General features: G+C 34.9%; 2 protein-coding genes across 2 annotated transcripts; both read left to right on the top strand.

The window, feature by feature from the left end:
• Positions 1–983: 983 nt before the first annotated feature.
• On the top strand, positions 984–2460 carry LOC131652115 (uncharacterized). Its single transcript, XM_058921893.1, has 3 exons — positions 984–1304; positions 1441–1782; positions 1939–2460. The coding sequence occupies exons 1-3, from the start codon at positions 990–992 to the stop codon at positions 2416–2418; spliced, it is 1137 nt and encodes a 378-aa protein (XP_058777876.1). The 5' UTR covers positions 984–989; the 3' UTR covers positions 2419–2460.
• Positions 2461–8456: 5996 nt separating this feature from the next.
• On the top strand, positions 8457–12103 carry LOC131652116 (uncharacterized). The gene is made up of 3 exons (XM_058921894.1): positions 8457–8908; positions 8992–9207; positions 11749–12103. The coding sequence occupies exons 1-3, from the start codon at positions 8675–8677 to the stop codon at positions 11821–11823; spliced, it is 525 nt and encodes a 174-aa protein (XP_058777877.1). The 5' UTR covers positions 8457–8674; the 3' UTR covers positions 11824–12103.
• The last annotated feature ends 211 nt before the right edge of the window (positions 12104–12314 follow it).

The following is a 12314-nucleotide window of genomic DNA, read 5'->3' as shown; positions in this document are numbered from 1 at the left end:
TTTTTGTATCATAAATATATAAATGAATTGAGAGAGGCGTGACAAATATGATTTTGACTTTATTCTTTTATCAAATTTAATCACATATCAATGAATATGAGAGAGAGAGAGAGAGAGAGAGAGAGAGAGAGAGAGAGAGAGAGAGAGAGAGAGAGAGAGAGAGAGAGAGAGAGAGAGAGGAGAGAGAGAGAGAGAGAGAGAGAGAGAGAGAGAGAGAGAGAGAGAGAGAGAGAGAGAGAGAGAGAGAGAGAGAGAGAGAGAGAGAGAGAGAGTAAATTGTATAAACGAGAAAAATAATTTTGATTAATTTTTAAATAAAGTTGGGTGTAACCAAATGTTTTATGGCTCTTCTAGAAAAAAATGTAGCATTTACATGTCTAGTGGGTATATAATGGTGATGTTCTTACTCTATAATCTATAGAGATAAGGTTTAAATATCATCGAAGACAATATAATATATTGCTTCGCTGGATAAATTTAAAAATAAATTAATATCATACATATATCTTGATGTCATTGAGAACTATCGATCACTTTACTAAGTAGTGTTATAAAATTTCATGTTATATAAGAGAAAGTTTTAAATTGGTTACAACTATTTAAGCATGTTATTTATATACATGCATGTATTTTTTTTATATCAAAAGAGATTTAGAATATAAATTATAATTAATGGAATAATGCATAGATGAAAACTCGAGTTAATTAGAAAGAACATAGATTAAATCTTTAAATAGAAACTTGAACAAAAACAATGAAACATAACAAACTACAATTTGTGCCCATACAACACCTATAAACAAGGAGAGTCTTCTAATTAATCACATCCTCTCATTTTTAACACATTAATTAAAGATGATTTAGTTTTTTACTCTAACCTCTTGTTTACTTTTTCTCTCTCCATTTCTCCACTTGTCTCACATCTTCAATCAATTTTATCCTTGTACATTATCTCGTCTCTATCTTTGTCTATATCTCACACTAATGAAATGAAACAAGCAATTGCAAAGTCATCATTAAGGAGGCTGTGTCCAAACATAGATAAAGAAGATGGATTGGAAACTGTTCTTGAAATACCTATACCTGAAGAAATGTTTTCAAACATGGGAAGTACTGTAACATTAAGGTGGCAAAATATGTTAACATGGATGAAGGCTCAAACTGAAGATAGATTGTCTTCTCCTACTGTTACCGCACGTTTAAATGAGCTTCGTTTTTTGCTTTACCTTGTTGGATCTCCTCTTATACCTCTTCAAGTTCAATTAGGTCATTCCATTCATCGTCCCGTCAGAGATTGCTCAATTGTACGTAACATCACATACACGTACATACATATATGCATCCATGTTTTCTTTATTTATTATCATGTATTATTATAATATGAGAGAACAACAACATAAATAACATCTTAAGATAACATGTTATTTTATTATGTGATAGGAAGCATCAACGGCAAAGTATATAGTACAACAATATATAGCAGCAACGGGAGGACAAGCAGCATTGAATGGTGTGGAAAGTATGTGTGTAATGGGACAAGTTAAAATTACTGCATCGGATTTTCATCATACTAGTGAAACCATTGAGGTGAAAAAAACCTCTGAAGAAAATGGAGGATTTGTTTTATGGCAAAAAGATCCAGATTTGTGGTGTTTAGAGCTTGTTGTCTCAGGTTGCAAAGTTTCTTGTGGTAGCAATGGTAAGCTTTCATGGCGTCATTCTTCTAACCAACAAACACCTATTGCAAAAGGTGCTCCTAGACCTCTTCGTCGCTTCCTTCAGGTACATATATTACTATCCCTGACTATATTTGTAAGACAAAATTTAATTTTTAGATTCATTAAATAATCAATTTATTTGGTTCAATATTTATTAACTGCATGCATGCTTGCGTATTAAAAATTTTTTAATCATCTAAATTAAATTCTTTCTTTGTAGGGATTGGATCCAAGGGCTACTGCTAATTTATTTTTAGATGCTGCATGTATAGGAGAGAAAATAATCAACGATGAAGAATGTTTCATTCTAAAACTAGAAACAAGTCCAGCGATTCGTGAGGCTCAAAGTGGACCAAATTTTGAAGTCATTCATCATACAATATGGGGTTATTTTAGCCAAAGATCGGGTCTCTTAGTTCAATTTGAAGATTCTAGATTACTAACAATGAGAACCAAAGATGATACTGACATTTTTTGGGAAACAAGTTTAGAATCAGTAATTGATGATTATAAATATGTAGATGGAATAAATGTATCACATAGTGGCATAACTCGTGTTACTGTTTCTAGATATGGAGAACAATCAGCAAATCATAAAAGAGAATTAGAAGAAAGGTGGAAGATTGAAGAGGTAGATTTTAATATTTGGGGTTTGACTGCTGAAAGCTTTTTGCCTCCATCAAACTTAGGAAAGACATGAAAATACTTTGTAATTGAATCACATTATGTATTTTTTGCAAGAGATAAAAAGAAGTAATAAGTATCATATTATGTTTTGTAATGACAAGTACGAAGCTAATGTTCATATAACAGTGGAGTGTAATGCAGTAAGGGTATCGATTTTTGAAATGTTCATGCATAATTGTGTTTTCTAAACATATTTATTTTGTAAAACAAAATAAAAATAGCATTTAATTTGTCCTTCAAATTTTGATTATTATCTATCTTAATTTATGGAGAAAGTTGTTTGTTTTAGTAGTAAAAGGAAAGATGTATATTCGACCTTACGGTTGAATGTGTCAAATACTCATGGAATTTTTTTAAGTGTATACTTATAATATTAGAATGACTATATTTTCATTACAATAATTTATATTTACTATGCAAACAAAATTAGAGGTGAATGAAAGGGTGGTTGAAGAACTAGTAGCATTGAAATAAAATTCAACCGTTAAAGAGAGAAATACAGATAATGGGTTGAAGAAATCTTGTATAACATTGATAGGCGTGTTTACAATGATTTCTAGTAAACAACTGTTAGTCCTCCAAATTAAATACTTTGGTAACTTGTCGGATCGACTAGTTTGATCCAAGGACATGTGTCTAAGTTTTTTATGATTATGCTTACAATTGAACTCACGTTTCGACACAATTGCTTCTCTCATGAATATACCAAAGTTTATTCTTGAAGACAATAAATGATAAGAATGTAAAGTAAAACAATTCGACTGTTGAAAGAAAATGACTGAAAATGATAAAGGCTTCGACTGAAAAATAAAAGAAATATAAATAGTATGTAAAAGACTTTGTATTGATAATAATAAATGACTTTTGTTAAGTGTCAAATTGTAGTTATTTTGTGTATGTAAATAGTGGCACTTATCGACGCTTTTTGTTAATACCGTTTGAATAATTCCCCGTTTTTGTGTAATTACGTTTACTTTAAGAATACTTGTATTTTCATACACTTTTATACCGTTTGACAGTTTTGTTGTATTTTTGTAGGTATTCTTGCGTTTTCGGAGCCTTGAGGAATAAAGTGTTGAAGACACGGCTGCGAGAGCAAAGAGGGAATAATTTTGCTGCTCTAGTGCAGCGCGCTACGCGCGCTCTTTGAGGTTGAAGAACAAAAGCTAGCAGAAGATTGGGCGCGTCGCGCGATTTTTAGGGCGCTTCGCGTGTTAGGGAGGTTTGGTACATAAGTGAGGGCGCGTCGTACGCTGTGCGTAAATAAGTTTTGTATAAGTAGCTTAGAACAAATTTTTCTAGGTTTTTTATCATCTCTTCTTTGACAAGTTGAGCTCTGATCCATTTTTGGTAGTTTAGAGGTTTAGGAAACACCATTGGATGCTACATCATGTGGATTGATCATGGATTTATCTCGATTTCATTGTAACGGTGGGAGTTTCCGATTCATCTTCTTTCTTCCCTATGTTTCATTCTAATGGTGGGGTTTGTATGTATGTTTTTCCTCTCTTTTATGTACATTTGTCGATCTTGGGATCGTTTATATATTTGCTTTACAAATCATCATTGTTGTTGTTCTTGATCTTTTTGCTTAAATGCTCTGGATTTGTGTTGTTGCAGACATGGACACCATAGATCTTGATTAGGAATGATAACTGTTAGTTTCTAGATTGCATAAATGGATTTAGGACTAATAATCGTAATGGGTATCGAGTCTAATGCCTCTGTGTTGTTTGTGTCAGTGGAGAAATCATTGATGTGAATAGTACGGTTGAGCTTCCGTCGGTGTTGCAGACATGGACACCGATGTGGCATCTCGAATGATGCCCAGTGATTTTGATGCGTATTGTGAGTGTCGAGCGATAAGATCTTCAGATTTAAGTATTAGACGGGTAGAGCGAAATGCAATTCCATAACTATTTCTCTTAGGCTATTGAGATTGTTTATCTGCTTTTATTTACTTTTCCAGCATTTACCTTTCCGCACCCAAATCATGAAACTTAGAACGCGAGATAGTCGAACGGCAGTTCTTCTTACCAATCTCTGTGGACACGATAATTCCTGGATAAATATTTCCAAATATTTTGTTGCTTGCCGCTCTACCGCACCAACAACTTTGAAAAGACAACAATGGTATTTCTTATACGTACATTCTCTGCAACTCTTTTCTCTAACACTGGTACTTTGAGTATATTGAGTAATTTGTACAAAATGAACACACTGAATCCTAACATTAATACTCCTATTTATACTAATTCGACCCTAACGGTCTTTCTCCAGGAACATGTCACGTTCGATGTTTGTATGATTCTTTCGAATAATAGACCTTCACGCGTCTCTACAGATAAAACACTTCAATTTGAATTCAAATTCTTCCTTGTTCACAGGCGCTAAGTTTTCGACGTATTGTATCCAAATGACTTCAAATTTAAATCCATCAATGAAAACAATTCTATTCGATCCTTCTGTCTTTAAGACAATTTAGGCTTTTGTGTAAACTTGTCCAATTGATGTCAAAATTATCAGTTAACAAAGTGTAATTTGTTTTCTTATATAACTTAATAGCTCATATTATAATTTTCTAATTCAATTTGAAAAGTTATATATTCGTTAAGGGGTTGGAAAAACACTTAAACCACATACGATATATTAAACCCATCTTCTAAACAAACCTTAACAACGACATACATCAACAACAAACCTTAAACAACACATAAGATACAACAAACAACTTTTAGTAACAACAACAAACTGATCAACATCATACCATAAATAACATAAAACATACAACTTTTATTACTAACAACAAATAACTTTCATCAACAACAACATATCAACTCATAAAATATTTGACAAACATACTTGTCTTACAGGAGCAATCGATGTTGAAGGTCGCATCCCATGGCTTGAAGTTGAAGAACTTCCTAGAGGGGGAGACGCCTGAGCAGGTCAGGTGTATTATTATCGACTTTAGTCTGTTAGAGTTCGTCGATTTCTCATTTTTCATGCTCGACACCTCCCTTCTGTCAGCTTTTATTGAGCGGTGGCATCCTGAAACATCATCCTTTCATCTTTCATTTGGGGAGATAACTATCATATTGGATGATGTCTCATCATTGTTTCATATTCCCATCGTTGGTAAATTCTTCATTGGTCCTTATATTAACCAGGGGACGACGCTGTCACAGGTTGTAGAGGATCTGGAGGTTGATGAGGGTGTGATGCTTTAGGAGTCTACCTTTAACAGAGACTTGGAACTTCAGATATCTTGGCTGAGGTAGAGGTACGATGAGCTTGTGGCGGCATAGAGGTATGAGGTTGCAACTAGGGTGCACATGCTACATCTAATGGCATGTACTCTCTTTGTAGACAAGTATGGTGTTTATATAGATGTTTGCTACCTTTTGCTGTTCAGTAGCCTAGACACTCCAAATTGGGCTTAGGAAGTGGCGACATTGACTATGCTATACGCGTCACTTAAAGTTTCTTCCCAGACTGAGACCAGACAGCTAGTTGGTTACTTGAGCCTATTTCAGGTATACTAACATTTCTTTTTATTTGTTCACATTAATCACATTAATCATTTTTATTTGTTCAGTGTTGGATATACGGGTATTTCTCCCGCATATATGATAGAAGACTGCAATGTATCCTAGTGAGTGCTCAGCTGGTGAGAAGGAAGGGAAAACAGGCAGTTCGTGGTGGTGTTATGGAGTACAAGAGGAGGCTTGATGCGTTGACAGTAGATGATTTTGTTTGGATACCATAATTGGCGCAACGTCCACATCGCCCATTTGACGATGCAACATTATATTCAAGGCATATGTGGTGGGAGAACCACATGGCTAGACATCTGCTTGAGAGGTGTATGTGACAGTTTGGTGTTTTCCAGAGCATCCTTCGTTCTGCACCTGAAGCTCCAACTGGTGGGATTGATAGATGGTTTCAAAGTCGCATCATCAGCTTTGTCCATGAGATTAGAGCTACCGCAGTTTCGGTACAACATCCTTCATAGTGCGAGGATGGTTACTTGGAGTGGTATCACAATATATCATACCATCGCTTCATACCATCGACTGCAGTGTCTTCTGATGTTTCAGGACCTTCTGGTGTTAGGGCTTTTGCCGTTGAGGTACGGGCTGACGACGTTCCGCCACCCCCACCCCTACCTCCCGCAGGGGACCACGATAGTCGTCTCCAGTTGATTGTTGTTCTTGCAGATAACTTCACGGATTTGGTAAACTCGAATGGTGAGGTTTTTATAGAATTATCTAGGATAACAAACATAGCCCGTGGGGGGGCTATGTAGACATATTATATTTTATTTGTATTATATGTATATTTTGTGACACAGACTCGTTATTACCATACTTATTTATTGCATAATATTTTAGGGATTACATGATTCAAAGATGAACACAGCATAAAATAGTACAACAAACATAGATTAAAAAACACTAAACATGAAAACCTATGTACTACTAGATGATTTTGGACGTTTCAACATATTCATCATGTCGTCGACGAATCTTGTTATTTGCGCTCCAACTCGATCGGACCTTTACTTATCCTACGCTAAAATGATTCCCACATGGCCTTGACATCGTCGTTGGTCTTCAACTCAATCAGGTTGTATTTCACCCTTCCATTACTATTAATCCAATCTTTACGAAACTCGGTCTTTCTCACCGTTCAGTTATCGGTATTAGGCACCAACTCATTTAACTTGTCTGTCAAGTTGGCGAGGGATGCGGCGCCATCTGGAAGCTTGAATTCAACAGGAGGGTTGTTTTCGTTGAAATACACTTCTACTTAATTAGAAATTGAGGAAGAGACGTTTTTTGAGATGTCTTTTTCTATAACATATGTCCTATTTATACAAATGGCAATTCATTCTAAACCACAAAAATTTTTCGGTGCAATCAGAACCCTCCAAATATGTCGACAAAAACCTAATTGTTGAAAAATTCCAAATGAGTACATTATCGGAAATTTCAGTGTACCACAAATTTCCGACATTCAGTGGTAAATTTAAAATTTCCGATAAAAATGTACCAATACCAGAAATTTCAAATGCACTACCAAAAATTTCAACTACTGAAAATTTCATATACTCTATGGGAAATTTTTTTTGAAAAAATTGTGCCATTTTCCCAAAGACATTTTTGGAATAATGAAAAATGGGGGTGTGAGGCATAATTTAGAGGATGAGAAGTAAAGTTCTCCGATAATTCCCATGGGCAGGGAGCAAAATTGTAGAGGTCACTTCTTGGCCCAAAAGCTATTAAGAGTGGCAAGAGTATTTGGAAATAGGGGTGGCAAATGGGCATGTCCGTCCCGTTTAGGTCTGTCTTGTAAAAAATGGGACGGACGTAATGGAGGATGCGGGCCTAAAATCTAGTTTTATCCCGCAAAAGCCCGCGAAAAAAATATTTATGTAAATTACCATGCCCGCAAAAGCCCGCGAAAAAAACAGAACATAACGGAATGAACACACTAAAATACGAGCAAAACGGACATGTCCAATAGACCGAACTCATTTTGCCACCCTATTTGTAAGTACTTCCAACAATACTAATCGCAATATAAATACAGAAAAGATATATGTACACTGAAAGTGTACACTACACCGTATAAATCTACACTTAATATATTATTTCTATTTTTTTATTAATTTATATTTTCTTGGATTTTGTGCGACCAACATTTGCTTTGTTGTTTTTTACGGTGTACATACATGTGTAAGAAATAATAGTGTATAGACAGCACCCCTGATATAAATAATCCATAAATAATTGATTGTGTTTTTTCATTAAAAAGAAATTAAAATAAACTCTTATTTATTTTCAAACAACAAAAAAATACATTGAAAACGGTGTCGTTGGCTGTCGGTTGCCTCAAAAAGCAGACGTACCATACTCGCAAAGACACAGCCAACAAATCAACGGTGACAGTAACGCCACATAGGAAAAGAAAAAAAAAACCAAAGTCAAAATAAAAAGAATTAAATAAAAAAAATCCCTGAAACACCAAATCCGTCATTTCACAATTTCCATATCAGTAACGCAGTGCCGGTGGTATCTCACATCACATTCACACAACAAACAACAAACAATTAGATCGGAAAAACAAAACAAAACAATGAAGCTTCAACCGGTGTAGAAAGAAACCACACAGAAATAGAAATCATAACTATTAATCACTAACCGTTGTTAAATCTAATTGATTGTGTGCATCGCGAAACACATCGATTAGATCGAATTCGAGAAATGAAGGATGACGATGGACTTCCAACCTCAACAACAACAACGAGTAGCAAAAAGGAAAACGTGGATTCGTCTTTTCTCGGGAAAGGACGCTACAAATTCTGGGCATTAGCTGCTATTTTGCTTCTCGCTTTTTGGTCCATGTTCACCGGTACCGTTTCTCTTCGTTGGTCTGGTAATCTCAATTCCTTGTCCACTGACCTAGATACCCCAATCCACGATGACCTAGATGTTCTCGTAAGTGACATTTTTCTGTTTTTGTTTCTGAAATTGGTGATGTGATTTGTGAATTGTGATTATGTTTTGTTTTGTGTGTGTAGGAAATGGAGGAGAGGGAGAAGGTGGTGAGGCATATGTGGGATGTGTATACCAACAGCCGTAGGATCAGGTTGCCGAGGTTTTGGCAGGAGGCTTTTGAGGCTGCTTATGAAGAATTGACCAGTGATGTTCCTGGTGTTAGAGATGATGCAATTACTGAGATCGCTAAGATGTCTGTTCGTTCAGTTAATTTTGATCCGCCTCCTATCCAATCTACGGTTCGACATTCTTCTTTGATCCATGATGCTGTTAGTTGATGTTATTGTTTTTGTACTTGTTTGGATCTTTCAAATTTTATATTGCATTAGAAATTTGGATTACTATTTAATTCAAAGTCTATAACTTTTTGGGTTGAACAAACTCAAGAGTGTCAGGTCTGTTTGGATTGGTTTATTTGAGCTTATCTACTTGAAAGAGTACTTGTGAGGCTTATAACATTAAAATCAACTTATAGCATGGCCATAAGTTGTTTTGAACTTACTTCTATAAGCTCTTCTGGATAAATTATGAAAACAACTTATTTTATTTTGTTTTGAGAACAGGTTATATCTAAGTAGGCACTTGTATGATAGTGTTTATGTTACAAATGATAATTGTTATCCAAAACATGAGTTAAACTTCTCCACACAACAACTTGTGAAAAAATAAATACTAAAAGATTTTTGTGATTAAAATTATGAGTTTGTGAAACGAGCTTTTCATGAGTTAAAATTAGTTTGTGTTTTTACTTTTAAAATGCTCATTCGTTTTGCTTCTCCATAAGAACATATATTTAGGCTTATGCTAGAAAATATCTTTTACCTTCTATTACCTATATTTAGATCATGGTTACCAAGCTTCATTGGTTTCCAATTCGTTAGTTTTGTTACAAAAACTTTGTTCTGAATATCACTGCTATTTGCATAAATGGTGTAATCAGTTTGAAGTAGGTTTACATTACAAGGTGTTGCCAGCTTTCTTTATCTGTTTTACTCCAATATGCTTAAACACAGATCTTGCTTGCTTTGATTTATTAGAATTCTCTTCACTTCGTTTGTTGTCTGGTTGCTATGATGTTGGTGAAATAATTCCCAAACATATTTACATTCAAGTAGTATGATCAGATCATCATCTAATTAACGATACTCCTCTCCACTCTCTCATCGCTGTCCCTTTTACTTGGAATTTTGTGTGTGTGGGAAGGACATGTAACCTTGTGGTTATCTTGGATGAAAGAGCAAAAGGAAAACTTGGGTGGGGGAGGATAACATATCCAATGTATAACAAGACAAAATACAACAAAAAGCTTGAAAAACGTATACCATAAAAGTGCTTTGCTGCATGATAGTTGAGCCTAAAAAAACACTATTAGCTGCATGTGTTTTTCTTTTATGTTGTCAACTGGAGTAATTCCTTCTTGCTTCTACATTAAATGACATGGTATTCCCTCTTTATGCTTCCACATCACTTGTAGAGTATAATTGGAGATTAGTTACCTCATAAATGTAGAATTTGTTGAATAGCCACATCATGTGATTTAGGAGGAGTACTTTTGAGGAGTTTTTAATTAACTAGATTTTTTACCAGCGTCACTGACCAACTGTTAATGATAGCTTTATGGGTTTTCCTTTTTGTTTATTTACACTTTTGGTTCTCTTGTTTGATAAAGTTCAATTTGATCCCTGGTTCCCAAATTTCAAGGGACGTGCATGTCTTGTTTTGGAGTTGATGCAAAGTAGTCATGTCCATGTGTTGCGCGACTTCTGTATAACACTGATAGTTCCATGTCAGCAAAATGGCTGGCATGGCTATCTTTTTTTTCACTTAACACCATCTTTGCCGACTTGCTGATGGCATGACTCGACTCCATGGTAGTAATTATGGCTGTCAGAAAACAGAAATGTTCCAATTTGAAACAATATATAGGAAAATGGTTGAAAAATTATTGTTTTGTTAGAAGAAAGTTCGCAAGGGTTGACAAATTCTCATTAGTTAACTGAAATTGTTCATTCATTAGAGTTAGATGAAAGGGTCTGTCGCAATGTTCGTTATTTTATAGTTTAATTGAAAGTTCATGCTGGCTACTCACGATCACCCAAAGAATCAAGGAAGAAGTAGGGAATCCCAAAATGCCTTTTCCCTCCAAGGCTTCCTCTCTTTGTTACTGCAAAAACTGCACCCTTTCTAACTAACTGTACCCTCTCTTACTATACTTTGAGAGCTTTATTTTTCAATTGATCAAAGATGCTAAGTTCATAATTGAACTTAGACTGAACAAAAATTAGAAGGCTTCCTCTATTTATTACCTTTAACTTACTAAATGTACCCGTGTTAACCATACTTTTAGGGTTCTATCCTTAAAATTGGTTATGTCATAAGTGATGCCTGAATGTTGGGTTGATCTGTATGTTGCATAAATTGAACTTTTGAGAAATTAGACAGAACAAAAATTTGGTTATGTCATAAGTGATGGCTGAATGTTGGGTTGATCTGTATGTTGCATAATATACTCTAAGAATACCTTACTTGTTTTTCTTCTGCGAATAAAGCGAGTTGAATTGGAGTTGTTTTTGTCTTTTCAAAAGTATGAATGTATGATTGGTAAAGTGTTATCTGCTTACAAATATTCTTAGTATAGCGTGCTGCAGATGATTATTAGAGTTGGTTGGGATCGCCAGCACCATTGTGATGCCTCTGTGCTCCCTTTTGTTATAGAAAAATAAAATCATACTCTGCATGCATATATTCCGGCCTGATGTATTTACTGTGTATTATTTCAGAGAACACAAGAGTTTAGTAAAACCCTCAAGATAGCTGAGAAAGGAAAAGAAGCCATTGCATCTCGGCGTGCTTAAAGACTACTATAATGAGCAGTCAAGGGTAAGTCATGTGCTTGAGAGTGCCATCAAAAGATTGCAAAGAAACAGCTATGGATGAAGCCATACTGAAATTTCTATTCTTTCCATAAGCAAGATGATTATGTATTTTAATAGGTTGTGGTTCTTTCAAATTTTGCAGCCAAGTTCAAAAGTAGTAGTAAATTAAAACGCTTTTCGTCAGACAAATTTGACTGACTATATTTTCCTATATGACAAGTTGATTTATTTATATCTAAATTATTTGGTAAACCAATAATGGGTGTATAAATTAAATTTACTTGTGGATTACATGTATAAATAAATGTATTTATATTTTAGTGTTAGGTATATTTTTCTAAAGTAAAGATGCGAATAAAACTTAGTGCTAGCCAAGTCTAATTGAAACACTAGTTGCGCCATGTACTCATGGTCCAAACACAGACGTTGCTTTTCCTAGAGCCAGCAATATCCACTGCTGGGGTATGTGT

The sequence above is a fragment of the Vicia villosa genome, linkage group LG2 (genome assembly GCF_029867415.1).
Source record: "Vicia villosa cultivar HV-30 ecotype Madison, WI linkage group LG2, Vvil1.0, whole genome shotgun sequence".
NCBI lineage: Eukaryota > Viridiplantae > Streptophyta > Magnoliopsida > Fabales > Fabaceae > Vicia > Vicia villosa.
Note: the sequence above shows the minus strand (reverse complement) of the source record. Positions and strands in the feature narration are given on the sequence as shown.

Excerpts from the sequence above, each read along its gene's own strand:
- LOC131652115 (XM_058921893.1), top strand. The coding sequence starts at position 990 with ATGAAACAAGCAATTGCAAAGTCATCATTAAGGAGGCTGTGTCCAAAC. Across the intron at positions 1,305-1,440 it reads CCGTCAGAGATTGCTCAATT|GAAGCATCAACGGCAAAGTA; the intron begins GTACGTAACATC and ends ATTATGTGATAG. Across the intron at positions 1,783-1,938 it reads CTCTTCGTCGCTTCCTTCAG|GGATTGGATCCAAGGGCTAC; the intron begins GTACATATATTA and ends CTTTCTTTGTAG.
- LOC131652116 (XM_058921894.1), top strand. The coding sequence starts at position 8,675 with ATGAAGGATGACGATGGACTTCCAACCTCAACAACAACAACGAGTAGC. Across the intron at positions 8,909-8,991 it reads ACGATGACCTAGATGTTCTC|GAAATGGAGGAGAGGGAGAA; the intron begins GTAAGTGACATT and ends TTGTGTGTGTAG. Across the intron at positions 9,208-11,748 it reads CGCCTCCTATCCAATCTACG|AGAACACAAGAGTTTAGTAA; the intron begins GTTCGACATTCT and ends GTATTATTTCAG.